At 49.2% G+C, this 13,760-nt stretch overlaps 5 protein-coding genes across 5 annotated transcripts; 3 read left to right on the top strand and 2 right to left on the bottom strand.

Annotated features, from left to right (window-relative positions):
• Positions 1-641: 641 nt before the first annotated feature.
• Positions 642-1,979, top strand: PEX2_060560 (SNG1 family protein; the record flags this gene model as incomplete). The annotated part of the gene is made up of 1 exon (XM_016743329.1): positions 642-1,979. One exon carries the CDS (start codon positions 642-644, stop codon positions 1,977-1,979), a length of 1,338 nt encoding a protein of 445 aa, XP_016596051.1.
• Positions 1,980-3,570: 1,591 nt separating this feature from the next.
• Positions 3,571-5,445, top strand: PEX2_060570 (sugar porter family MFS transporter; the record flags this gene model as incomplete). The annotated part of the gene is made up of 4 exons (XM_016743330.1): positions 3,571-3,882; positions 3,941-4,197; positions 4,264-4,681; positions 4,738-5,445. 4 exons carry the CDS (start codon positions 3,571-3,573, stop codon positions 5,443-5,445), a joined length of 1,695 nt encoding a protein of 564 aa, XP_016596052.1.
• Positions 5,446-5,644: 199 nt separating this feature from the next.
• On the bottom strand, positions 5,645-7,870 carry PEX2_060580 (putative phenol 2-monooxygenase; the record flags this gene model as incomplete). The annotated part of the gene is made up of 5 exons (XM_016743331.1): positions 5,645-6,864; positions 6,923-6,957; positions 7,015-7,505; positions 7,568-7,781; positions 7,830-7,870. 5 exons carry the CDS (start codon positions 7,868-7,870, stop codon positions 5,645-5,647), a joined length of 2,001 nt encoding a protein of 666 aa, XP_016596053.1.
• Positions 7,871-9,728: 1,858 nt separating this feature from the next.
• tktA (transketolase tktA) lies at positions 9,729-12,155 on the top strand (the record flags this gene model as incomplete). The annotated part of the gene is made up of 6 exons (XM_016743332.1): positions 9,729-9,782; positions 9,911-10,050; positions 10,141-10,225; positions 10,274-10,568; positions 10,628-11,991; positions 12,042-12,155. The coding sequence occupies 6 exons, from the start codon at positions 9,729-9,731 to the stop codon at positions 12,153-12,155; spliced, it is 2,052 nt and encodes a 683-aa protein (XP_016596054.1).
• Positions 12,156-12,332: 177 nt separating this feature from the next.
• PEX2_060600 (Dehydrogenase, multihelical) lies at positions 12,333-13,340 on the bottom strand (the record flags this gene model as incomplete). Its single annotated transcript, XM_016743333.1, has 1 exon — positions 12,333-13,340. One exon carries the CDS (start codon positions 13,338-13,340, stop codon positions 12,333-12,335), a length of 1,008 nt encoding a protein of 335 aa, XP_016596055.1.
• Positions 13,341-13,760: the final 420 nt, after the last annotated feature.

The raw sequence follows: 13,760 nt of genomic DNA on the forward strand, positions 1-13,760 counted from the left end.
AGGATAGGTCATACCTAGGATATCGCGTATATATGAATTTGATGATGATCACAACACTCTTAGTGTCCCAAATATACCACAGAATCTTTACTGCCGTATTACGCACGTTCATCATCGCTGTACCATAGAACATATATGCTATACGTAATCAGGGCTCGTTACCTAACTACCAAGGTTTCAAAATGAAACACACAGACGCCCTTCATGCGACCGTCAACGAGACGACCGAAAAGATCGAGGACTAGCATCACCGTTTCCAGCCTTTTCCACGCGTATAGTTTGAAACACCAAAAGCCAAAAAGACTGCAATTCTCCCCGATATATCAAGTGCGACAAATCGCAGTTAGATCCGAGCGCTGGAGACCTTACGCCGCTGAGTCAGCGGGGAATTGGTGGATCCCTACATAATTTGGTGTATCCACAGGGTACATTGCAGGTATACTTCGAATGGTGCAACCAGCTGGCGTGACCAAGCTTATATAAATATCCATGGATACACAGCCAGTAAGCAATACAGGGATCGGCTTCCGAGATTCCCTATAAATGTCACTCTTCAGGGGAACATTCGTCACTGTTTGTGTCTCTTCTCCTCGACCCTACGTCCACTAAATATGAGACGTGAATTAAACTCATATCCCAAAATGGGCGCATGGAAGGAGATCCGGCCTCGGTTTTTGCCAGCTGTGATCACCATGTTTCTCCTCCTTCAGGTTCTTTTCTTGGTCAATATGTGTTATCTTTATGCAACGCAATTCCGAAGTACCACCCGTTATCACAACTTCAATCTACTTTATGTAGACTATGATGGAAGTATCATCGGCAAGTCAGTGACAGATGCATACCAGCAATTGCGAGGACATGGGTTCCCAACCTTGCTGTCGGAATCTCCTAACGAATATGCCCAACCAAAGGATATTCAGGAAGCTGTATGCCGGGGTGAGTACTGGGGAGCTATCTACACCATCAAGGGTGGATCAGCTGATCTGGCATCGGCGCTGGAAAACGGGTCCAGCCCGCCCACTTCGCTTACTTACATCTGGAACGGGGTGAGATACCCGGTTTTCTCGCAGGCTGCGGTCTACTCCAACATCTTGAAACTGATTGAAACTACACGGTCAACATACTACACCAACAATGGATCATCAGTCGCCGCATCCACCAACTTCTCTAATGCAGCCACCCTCAAAGCGTTCCTCGACCCCATCCATGCCAAAGAAATCAATATCAAGGGCACGGAACAAGGCACAAGAGTCTTCTACAACACAGTATCCATGGTGATGCCAATCATTCAACAGTTCTTTTTCATGTTGGCGCTGAACGGGATATCAACCCATTTCGACTCATTCAGCAAATTGTCGTGGAAAGCAAACGGCCTGATTCGCGTGATAGCATCCATCCTCTACACCCTCACGGGATCCCTATTAATGACTGGGTATATCTGGGCCTTCAGAGAGTCCTGGGGACAACAAGGAAGCCAGTTCGTGTTGACATGGGTCGTTATGTGGCTTCTTATGCACATAAACTTCCTGTTTCTCGACATCACGACTGCCTTCATCCCGATTCAGTTCATGCCGTTTATTGTTCTGACTTGGGTCATTCTCAATGTCGCCAGCACCATTAGCCCATTTGAGCTGAATCCCGGATTCTTCCGCTGGGGCTATGCTCTTCCTTCCCATGAGGCATACCAGGTCCTGATCCAGATCTGGTCTGGTGGATGCAATAATCGGCTTTATCGTGCGCTTCCTATCATGTTCTCGTGGTGGATTGTTGGTGTTCCCATTGCAGTTTATGCGATGCAAGTTCGTTGCAAAGCGGCTGTGGCTGCTCAGGAAGCACTGGAGCGTGCAGGACTGGACAGTCAATCCGAAGCTAAACATACGGCAACAAACGAGACGGTGGCGCCAGTTAGTAGCTCACCTCGCGAATTTGGGCAAGATGGGGAGTCAGTTGAGGCTGTTCCTCTTCGTCATATTGCCTGAGCATGGAGCTACCGAAGTACAAGTGGCTGGTGATAGTGATCAGAAGCTGGAGGAAATTGGAATTTGACAGAAATGGGGACGAATTATGTTTTGCTTAGGAATGGGTTCACCACTTCTGGAGGGTACTCGACGCGCATGATCTGTAGATTTATTTTAATTAAGTACACGAATGGAGATATCTCCCATCTCAAATTGCACTTACGGTCGGTTTCCAAGGCATGGAAGTGTTGGAGGCCTCCATAGCCTATTCGTGGGGGCCTGTAAGGCCCCTATCATAGGCCATTAAGGGGGGGGGGGTCTCCTAGCGCCGATAAACCGCCGTCTTGTGATCGCTGTCTTCTAACCTTCTACTTATTTTATAGACATCAAAATGGCAGAATTTAGAATTATAGTAGCTATATAAGTATATATTTCAAGTTTGAATAAGATTCGACATGTAGAGATTGAGATATCGCAGAAAAGATGGATATATATTTGGGATTTATATAGGAGTGCAACTGCTTTTAAGTGGACCTCTGTACCTAGGTAACTTATAAATTATATAAAAACTGCTTTTTGTCGCGTTTTTGAACGTGAGATATAAATATAACCAACAAAAGTCCTCGAATCAATTGAAATTATAAGATATTACCTTGAGACTAGGGCTATAAAACGGGATCTAAATAAAGCGTAATTAAAAAAGTAACGTTTTTCATATAGTTTAGGGCCCTTACCCCGGGCACATTGGTGGGTTGGGGCGGGTTGGGCTTTGGGTTTTGTGGGCTTTGCGGAGAACTCAACAAGACTTCCAGTATTTAGAACTGCAATCCGATCAAGTTTATAATCATGTCACGCAGTTGATTAATTGGTTCCTTCCTAGGCCATAGAATGATATACAATTGCTAGAATAGTGTGGGGAAAGTGGTGTGAGTATACTTTATGGGCCACACTGAAAAAAGTGCAGTCACGAAAAACCTCTCCCTTAAATTTCTGTACTCGCGGATCTTTTTGGTTATCAAAACTACTTGTGGCATGAATCATGCGGCATGATTCAAACCGGCTGAAGTGCCATAAAAATGCGGCCGGTTGATGCCAAGCTTTGTGGCTGGCACCGATTGCATCACTACTTCTCCAGACCCCAGGTCTTCGCGTGGCTAATTGCCCCAGAATTATTATTCGTTCCCAGAAAAACTAGGATCACGAGGCCCAGAGGGCCGAGACTTCCGCGCCACTCAGAAGTCGTGAGTATGGAGTCTGAAGTAGATATATTGACCAACAGCAACGATGAACCACCCGGACACGCCGTAGCTGAACCGGCCAACCTGCCAAATTCATGTCAAATTCCCCGGATTATCTCTTTTCTGGCGGACACAAGCGCAACCCCGAAGGGTGCATGTTCGGACTCTTGGATCAACGTGTCATCGGTGTGATGCGTCCTGCCTTGATTGGCATGAGTTCCCTGAAACTGGGCTTTCGTCACTGCGGCATATTGCCTAGCCTTGGCTTTCTTGGTCAGGCACCGTATAAGAAGGGTTGATCCGGCACAGCAGGGATTCTGAAAAATTAGTTGCCAAGTAGCAAATATCACAGCCAGATAGTACTCGCTGGCGCTATGTTCGATAAGATTTTCAAAAAGCGTTCGCAGGACGTCTATGCAGACCCCCAGGCCCCTGGGGGGTCAGCGTCCACAAATGAACGCGAGAAAGGCCCCGGTAATCAAGTCGATACGCCTATTCCGCTCCTCACTTGGCGCTCATTCATTATGGGCATTCTCGTCTCCATGGGTGGTTTCCTTTTCGGCTACGACACTGGTCAGATCTCTGGCTTCCTAGAGATGGAAAACTTCCTTGAACGCTTTGGTGAACTTCAATCGGATGGGACTTATCATTTCACTAATGTTCGTTCGGGTCTCATTGTTGCCTTGGTAAGTTTGGTGTCCTCTTTGCCATTTCTTGGTCACATGCTAACACACCCACGAACAGCTGTCGATTGGTACTCTGATAGGGGCTTTAGTCGCAGCACCGATCGCCGACCGCTTCGGACGAAAGTGGTGCATTAGTTGGTGGTCTCTGATGGTTTGTATTGGAATCACAATTCAGATTTCCTCGCCTTTTGGCAAGTGGTACCAGGTCGCCATGGGTCGTTGGGTCGCCGGACTCGGAGTTGGTGCAGTCTCTCTCCTGGTACCCATGTATCAAGCCGAATCAGGACCAAGGCATATTCGAGGATCGCTGATTAGGTATGTTGAACAGCCGGCTCTAAGGTCATTCCAACATTGGAATTATCACCTACTAACCTTTCCTAGTACATACCAGCTATTTATCACACTTGGAATCTTCGTTGCCAACTGTATTAATTTTGGAACCGAAGCTCGCCCCGACACTGGTTCATGGCGTATCCCTATGGGTATTACGTATATTTGGGCAGCAATTCTTGGTGTTGGCATGATGTTCTTCCCTGAAAGTCCACGTTACGACTACCGCCACGGCAAAGTGGATAAAGCTATGAACACTCTGTCCAAAATATATGGTATCCCTCAGAACCACCGCGCTCTCCACATCGAGTTCGATGAAATCAAAGAGAAATATGACGAAGAGCAGCGCAACGGGAAGGTTACCTGGATACAGATGTTCCGTGCTCCGACGATGTCGTACCGGGTCGCTGTTGGCGTCGCCCTGCAGGCTCTTCAGCAGCTCACAGGTGCTAATTACTTCTTCTATTATGTGAGTTTTGAGATCTTGGTAACACAGAGAAAAGAAAACCAACTGACACATATCAGGGAACAACAATTTTCAAGGGCGCTGGAATCCATAATAGTTATGTCACGCAGATGATTTTAGGTGGCGTCAACTTTGGAACAACATTCCTTGGCCTCTATCTGATCGAGCACTGGGGCCGACGCCGTTCTCTCATAACCGGTGCACTATGGATGTTCGTCTGCTTCATGATATTTGCCTCAGTTGGCCATTTCTCTCTAGATCAAGAGTTCCCCGAGAGAACAAAAACTGCCGGTGTGGTTATGGTGGTCTTTGCCTGCCTTTTCATTCTCGGCTTTGCTAGTACCTGGGGTCCCATGGTGTGGACAATCATCGCCGAGTTGTATCCTTCACAGTATCGTGCGCAAGCCATGTCTCTGGCGACTGCATCAAACTGGCTCTGGAACTTCCTCCTTGCCTTCTTCACTCCTTTCATTACCGGCGCCATTGACTTCCGCTTTGGGTACGTCTTTGCTGGATGTCTTTTCCTTGCTGCGGGTCTTGTTTACTTCGCCGTCATGGAGGGACAGGGCCGTACTCTGGAGGAGATCGATACCATGTACCGGATGAAAGTGAAGCCATGGAATAGCTCGAAGTTCCAGTTTCCCGCAGATGCAAGCGTTATCCGGGGCTCTTTTGATAAGGATGCTCCTAGGTCGTCTCATGTTGCTGATCCTACTACTGAACTACACGAAGATGGGTCCTGGGCGGAGACATCCGCGCGAGCATGAACGTGGCTGTGGATTTGCGAAAGATATTACAGTTGTGCATGTACCAATAGTCTTGCTTGCTTTTTCTTCTTTTCTTTCTTTTTCTTTTTCAGAACACCCTTATGTATTCAAATAGTCAGTCACTTCGAAGCCTATAGCTTGTACCAATTTACATTTAAAATTTGTCCTTCAGTATTCCTATTGTCCTGTGTGATATTCTCTAGAGGACCGGGTCAATCTTGTCCGTCAGCAACTTGTTGACAAGAATTCCATCTAAGTACCGTGTCAATTCTTCCACATCTCCAAGTTCACCCACCCATCCAATATATTGATCCGGGCGAATGACCACTAGCGCCCCAAGAGCCCGGTCAACTCCCCATTTCTCATACGCTGTTCCATCACAATATCGATCAAACAGGCAGGCATCATCACACCAAATATTGTCATATGCCCATCCTTTGACCGAATCAAATGGACGCAGAATCTCTGGGAAATCAAAAAATTCTACTTCTTTCCACGACGAAGCATGAATTGTGAGTACATCAACAGGACTCTTGAATCGACCAGGAATCTCCATGTAGCGGCTCAGAGGTGAACTAATTGATCCAGACTGTCCAGTCAAAGCCTGACTCAAAACCTCAATGCGTTGCTTCTGCACTGGGTTCCCTATATCCCCTGCCAAAACTAGAATGCGAAAGCGCCCATCGCTTTCCAACACTCTTGTCGTCCATTGCGTACCACCATCAGCGTGATTGCGAAGCTTCACCGGCCGAACTCTCTCCCCGGGGATCAGGTGCCGCGCAAATGCAAATTCGGAATTCTCTTCGGCCTTCCGAACAAGACTGCTCGCGGGGTAAAAGACCTTCCACCCATCAGCGAAGTCTTCAAACTTCCCCGCGACAAGGGCCATATCCGAAGCTTTCGTATCCGCCACTCCAGGTTTCCGATCGGTAAACATAGGCGACCAATGACGATCAAAGTCGAGCAACATTTCCGCAAGTGGGTGTCTCTCCAAAGCATAAGTATCGAGAATCTCAGGCTTGAGAGTACCCGCCACGGCAAGAGCAATCTTCCATCCAACATTGAACCCATCCTGCATACTCATGTTCATTCCAAGTCCCATCTTAGGTGAATGCGTATGCACTGCATCACCAGCAAGGAAGATCCGATTGTCTTTCGTGGATTGCGTGGCGATCCGCTGCCCGACTTGATACACCGTCCACCAACTACATTCCTTGAAGTCGAAAGTGAAGGGGGCGAAGATGGCTTGCACACGCTCTCGGATTAGCTCCGGCGTGATTTTTGAGCGGTCGAATCGGTCCGTTGCGCCCGCTTCACAGGTTTGCACCGGGACGTAGAAGCGGACTAACCCGCGCTCGCGTGGGATCACGAGAATCGTGCCTGCAGCGTTGTTCACGACGCTTACGCGGCGGATGTCCGCTGGAAGTTGATTTAGTGGATGTTCGGGAGAGCAGCATACATAGTGGATGGTACTTACGGAAGTCGCTGAGGGGTATCACGTCTATCACGCCCCTGTATATGTAATTATATCAGCTATTGTAGCATAGTTGGATAACGAGTACCACTAACCAAATATGGTCCGTGTTGGACCCTTCCACGGGGATGTTTAGCTGTTTTCTCGTCCAGCTGTGGGCACCATCACACCCGATCAGATACTTGGCCTTGATTGTCTCGACCTGCGTCTTCTGTGGCCGTTTGCGCGGGGATAGATCGGCCCAGTCATCAGGAAACAAGTTATTGCGGTTCATCTCGTTTCCAGCAGCTTCAGACTCAGCATCCGTTTCTTGTCCGCATGGCAAATTCGAGGCATCTTCCCCAAGAACTCGGACCTTGACAGTGATAGGATATGCGTTAGGATCATTGCTTAATTCCTCGTCATATTCCAAAGAGTCGGCGATCACACTCCGTTCCACGTCAAGATCAGAGTGCTCCCGAATGCTATCGAGAATGAACCGCTCAATGCGTCCCTGATTCAAACGTGTGTTGTGGAAGGGTGACTCGTCAACCCTAAAGATATCAATGAGGGCCTGTCGAATAAGCTTTCCTTGCGGACCGGGGACCTATTTGTTTGGGGCGTCGTCAGGAAAGCCCTAATCTCGGCGGAAACCAAGGTGATACACACCCAAATATTCGCCTCGGTAGAGATGGATCCCTCCTGCATAACACGGTGTTGGAAACCCATGCTATCGAATAACTCAAGCGTACGTGCGCGAAGCCCATCTGCGTGGCCTAGGAAGACTTTCGTGTCGCGATTGTCGAGAATGCGTGCGTTGACTCCGCAGCGAGCCATCCAGTAGGCTGCCATCAGGCCGGATGGCCCAGCACCGATGATGAGGCTGTGAGAGGATATTAGACTATGTTGAGTACATATAGTGGTAACTTACACATCCGTTTGGGACTGAGTAGACTTGTCTTCTGCGTCCATGGCGTGCGACAGGATACCGCGATATATTTGAGCAGATGCTGAATAATGACCCGTGGATAGAAATATGGACTATGTTCCCCTCACTACAGGTACCCTTTATATGAAGACATTCGAGAATGCTGCGCTATGGGGTCATAAAATGAGGGGACCAGCCCTATGTAAGCTGACTCAAGTCATAGACAATCCGGGGGTGTAGGAACCCAAAATCGCTCCCAATTCAAGGTTCTTCCGTGTCAATTTGCACAATAATTTCCACCGTAAGCTCGACATACGATGATCTTTATCACGAGTCCACATACATATGCTCTGATATCCAGGTCGTATCAGTCAGATGCCCTGGTTTCCTTTATGTTGTGACATGGAGTTCTCCCAGCTGAGTTGACCAATTTTTAATGTATGCATGTAGCACAAGCTGACCTGAATACCATGTCGCTCAAGCTGGGCTTGAATGATTGGATTTGAGGCTGGGAATTTTGCCCGAAGTTTCCTTTCACGCAGTCGTCGGAGTTGAGGTTCCGGGCGTGGCGATTGCATCAGAAGACCATGAACTCTTTGAATACTTATCCATGATATGGAAGGGAGCAATATAAATGATTTGATGCACGTATTCCCTTCAGAATTTGATATTGGACTGGGGGTTTCTCATCTTTGTAATTTGGGTGACAATGACTTTCTGGGGAAGCACAACAAGGGTCTAGGTTATATATATATGTACTCGGATGGGAGATTTGACGAAGACAGACTAACAGTAGGCAATTGTAGCTTGACCATCCTATGTTATACAGCCATCTCATATTTTAACATAAACCACGATGCCTATAGATGTATCACATAGATGTATAGTTCAAATATACTTTGCACGTGACAATATAGTTTCGCCCGCGCTACTCTCCTTCCGGCACACCGGGATGTTGACGGTGAATTCCCCAACACGTTTCAGCGACAACAACACTTTCCCTGTGGGGTTTGTTTTAGAAATTCTTTGGAATTGCCATTCCACTTATATTCGCAGATTTACATTGTCATTGGTGTTTCAATCTTCCCTCGGATTGGCCCGATGATGGATTCCGATGCACGGCCACGTTTGCAAACGCTGAGTTGTCAAGGAGCTATCAAGGAGCCTTCAAGGCACTAGTTCTATTAAAGCTGTTTTTTTTTTTCTGCTGAACAGCTGATCATCGGCACGGTTATTGAGGAGCCATAAATGGGATTTCGGCTAATTTCCCTCCGTGGAAAGGCCGGTTACGATTCGGAGCAGGGTCCTCCGGGCGGCTCCCGGTGTATACTAAAAGAACGTGTGTGTGGATGTCAACCCGGAAGAGTGTCGGAAAATGCGGGCCATTGAGGTCACAACGGAAGAAACGGCTATTGATGTATCATGAGAAATACAGGTACAGAAGTGGTAGAGATAACAAGTATCATGTTGATTAGTATAGAACGTTGTGGCTTTCATATAGTTGTAGTTGTAGGTGGCCATGGAGGATTAGTTCGTGGATGACTCAGCCCATGATGCAATGTATGTAATTGATGTATAAGCAATTATACGGAGTAGAGAGAGCAATATTAGATTGATTTAGCCTACAACAAAGTACCTACGGAGTAGATACTCCCGGAAATAGACTTCTTCAATTAATTTCTCTGTTAAATGTGACCTGAACACTGTAAGCTAAGTCGTTGAGCTCCAAGCCACCAAGTCCGCCCCCCACCCGACATCATACCCCCACCAACAAATACGTTCCCCTCCCTCTTCTCTTCTTCTCTCATCCATCTCTCCCAAATCATTCCCTTCACTCAAAAATGTACGTACCTGACTGACTTCTTGTGGTATTCCTTTCTAACGGTATTAGAATCCGCCATCATGGGTTACACTGATCTGGACCAGTTGGCTATTAACACCATCCGTCTTCTCGCGGTATGTTGATCTCCGGGCAATTGCCCCTTCGTTTCATGCCTTCAATTGGAGCAATCTTGGGGTCTTCGGCCTCATGTGAAGCTTCAATTCATACAGTCTTGGAAATCTGACTGACATTGCGCTATCAGGTTGATGCCACCTCTAAGGCCAACTCCGGTCACCCCGGTGCCCCTATGGGCATGGCCCCCGTGGCCCACGTTCTGTGGAACTTGATGAACTTCAACCCCCAGAACCCTGAATGGGCTAACCGTGATCGTTTCGTTCTCTCGTAAGTGCTTTCCCCCGTCATATGAATCCATCCCACCTAGAAAATCAATGACCATGCTTTTGGAATACCGGCTAATCTCAAATTGGATAGGAACGGCCACGGCTGCATGCTGCAGTATGCTCTGCTCCACCTGTTCGGATACAAGCTCACCATTGATGACCTGAAGAACTTCCGTGTAAGTCTCTCCGAGCCAAATACAGCAGCCTTTTACTCATTTTAGTAGCAACTCGACAGCATCACCCCCGGTCACCCCGAGGCCCACGACACCCCCGGTATTGAGGTCACCACTGGTCCTCTTGGCCAGGGTTTCGCCAACGCTGTTGGTCTCGCCATGGCTCAGGCCCACTCCGGTGGTGTCTACAACAAGCCCGGCTTCGAGCTTTTCAACAACTACACTTACATGTTCTTCGGTGATGGTTGCGCTATGGAGGGTATTGCCAGCGAGGCTGCCTCCATGGCTGGTCACCTTAAGCTTGGCAACCTGATTGCCATCTACGATGACAACCACATCTCCATTGGTAAGATTGGCCCGAGTACCTCAGACTAGATGTGTAAGGCTGATAGCGTATCCCCATAGATGGTGACACCAAGTGTGCCTTCACTGAGGATGTTACTAAGCGTTTCGAGGCTTACGGCTGGCACACCGAGTGGGTCAAGGATGGTGACAACGACCTCGCGGGTATCGAGGCTGCCATCCGCAAGTGTCAGCAGGTTACTGACAAGCCCTCCATGATCAAGCTGACCACCACCATTGGCTTCGGCTCCAAGCTTGCCGGTACCGGTGGTGTCCACGGAAACCCCCTCAAGGCCGACGATGCCGCCAGTGTTAAGAAGCTTTTCGGCTTCAACCCCGAGGAGACCTTCGCTGTTCCCCAGCAGGTTTACGATAAGTACCACAAGCACGCCGCTCAGGGTGCTGCCAAGGAGCAGGAGTGGAACCAGCTCTTCGAGAAGTACCAGGCCGAGTACAAGACCGAGGGTGCTGACCTCGCCCGCCGTCTCTCCGGCAAGCTGCCCGAGGGCTGGGAGAAGAAGCTCCCCGTCTACAAGCCTACTGATGCTGCTGTCGCTTCCCGTAAGCTCTCTGAGGCCTGCCTCGAGGCTATCCACGACGTCCTTCCCGAGCTGGTCTCTGGTTCGGCTGATCTGACTGGCTCCAACAACACCCGCTGGAAGAACGCCGTTGACTTCCAGCCCCCTGATCTTGGCATCGGCGAGTGGGCCGGTCGCTACATTCGCTACGGTGTGCGTGAGCACGCCATGGCTGCCGTCATGAACGGTCTTGCTGCCTACGGCACCATCATCCCCGCCGGTGGTACTTTCCTGAACTTCGTCTCATACGCCGCCGGTGCCCTCCGCCTGTCGGCTCTGTCCCGCGTCCGTGTCATCCACGTCGCTACCCACGACTCCATCGGTCTGGGTGAGGACGGCCCCACTCACCAGCCTATTGAGACTCTGGCTCACTTCCGTGCCTTGCCCAACTGCATGGTCTGGCGTCCCGCTGACGGTAACGAGACCAGCGCTGCCTACTACTCCGCCATCACCTCCAAGCACACCCCTACCGTCATGGCTCTGACCCGCCAGAACCTGCCCCAGCTTGAGCTCTCCACCCTCGAGAACGCCATCAAGGGTGGTTACGTCGCTGTCGACACCCCCAACGCTGCCGTCACCATTATCTCCACTGGTTCCGAGGTTAGCATTGCCATCGAGGCTGCCACATACCTCCAGGAGAAGCACGGTGTTGCTGCCCGTGTTGTGTCCATTCCTTGCTTCGAGGTCTTCGATGCTCAGTCCAAGGAGTACCGTCTCCAGGTTCTTCCCGACGGTATCCCCATTCTGTCCGTCGAGGCCTGCTGCACCATGGGTTGGGAGCGCTACTCACACGAGCAGTTCGGTCTCAACCGCTTCGGTGCTTCCGGTCCCTACAAGGAGGTGTACGCTGTAAGTTATCTTTACTCATTATTCCATCACCATATACTAATTGTCTGCAGAAATTCGAGTTCACCCCCGAGGGCATCAGCAAGCGTGCTCTTGCCACCATCGACTTCTACAAGGGCGTCCCCGTGCGCTCCCCCATTAACCGTGCTTTTGAGCAGATCCTGTAAGGGACGGAACGAATATGACGTAACAAAATGTTTTAGTTTTTTAATAGGGGATCATGGCCCTCTAGATATACAAGAATGCGAATAGAGCACTGTATTGTTCACTTCTCCCAGTAACCCTATAGGAGCACTCTCAAGTTCATATCCGTAGATCACTCAACCTCAACCTAACATAATTGATTATAACTCCCCCCATTTCTTCTTTTGCATCTCTACAACATCTTTCAACATCTCTTCTTTCTTCTTCCTCGTCCCAGGAGTATAAGGCCCGTAAGCATCTTCAGTCTGCTTAACAACCAAATCCTTCCACGCCTGAGCACCCTCAATATCAATCTGCCCCAACTCCCCCCACACATCCTGAATCGTCGGCGCAAGCTTCTGCAAAAACGCCCCAATCCCACCCTCCCCACCACCAGCATGATAACTCTCAAACACACCACTACCAGCCCACCGCGGCCCCAGACTAGCCGTAACAAGAGAATCCAAATCCCTCGCTGAAACAACCCCCTCCCCAACAAGGTAACACGCCTCCCTCAGCAACGCGAAAGCAAGTCTATTCCCCACAAACCCAGGAATCTCCTTATGCAACGTGATAGGCCGGTAATGCTGTGAAGCCGACTGATCCCCACTCGAACCCGCGGGTCCAGGTATATCGCCAAAATACCTCTTCACAAAATCAATCTCCTCAGTTTTCGTCTCAGGCCCAGGAACAATCTCAACAAGCGGCATCAGATGCGGCGGGTTAAACGGGTGTGCGACGAGCAAGCGCTCCGCAACACGGTCTGCGGCCTCGCACGCGGATGCTTGCGCCGACGCGGGGATTCCAGATGAACTGCTCCATAGATGGGTATCAAGGCTGGCGAGACCGGCGACTTCCTTCCACAGGTCCTGTTTCGACGCTGTGATTTCCGGGCTTTGTTCTTGGACGATTGTTGCGTCTTGAATGGCTTCAGTGAGGGTGGTGGCTAGTTTTAGGCGGGATGTGCGGATTAGATCGTCGATTAAGGTTTTTGAGTCTGGGGAATCGAGGAGGGAGGGGAGCGTGCTTCGAATCTGGGATTCGTAGTCGGGCCGTGGGTCGTAGACTGTTATGCTAGTGTCGGGGCGCCGGAGGTGCATTGCTAGCATTGAGAGGCCGATTGTGCCGAGGCCTAGGAGGGCGATTCGGTGGGGGTATTCTGTTGCCATGGCTTCTGGCTCTTATGGGGATTGGGTTTGTAAAATGGTGTTAGGAAAAGAAGAGGTAGGAGAGAAAAGGGAGAGTTACGTAGGTATAGATGGCCTCGGAGATGTTTGCCGATTAGTGGGGAATGGAGGGGCCATGCGGGGACAGACCTCGGGGACATTGTATGAGGGTACACACATATACTTGCCCAGATAGGCAAAAGCGACGCAACGAGGCGTAAGAAATAGGTTACTTACAATAAAAGCTGATAATGATCTATTGAATAGTACCTATATTATGTTCGACATTTATCCGCTAATAAGACTTTAAAACTTTAAATAGTATAATGGAGATACTAAGCAGTATATAAAATCTTGAATTAAAGCCTTTCATGAATCAATTCAAACTATGAATAGTACGAGGAATAAATTTTAAATTGTCTA

This window comes from Penicillium expansum (assembly GCF_000769745.1).
Source record: "Penicillium expansum strain MD-8 chromosome Unknown contig192, whole genome shotgun sequence".
NCBI lineage: Eukaryota > Fungi > Ascomycota > Eurotiomycetes > Eurotiales > Aspergillaceae > Penicillium > Penicillium expansum.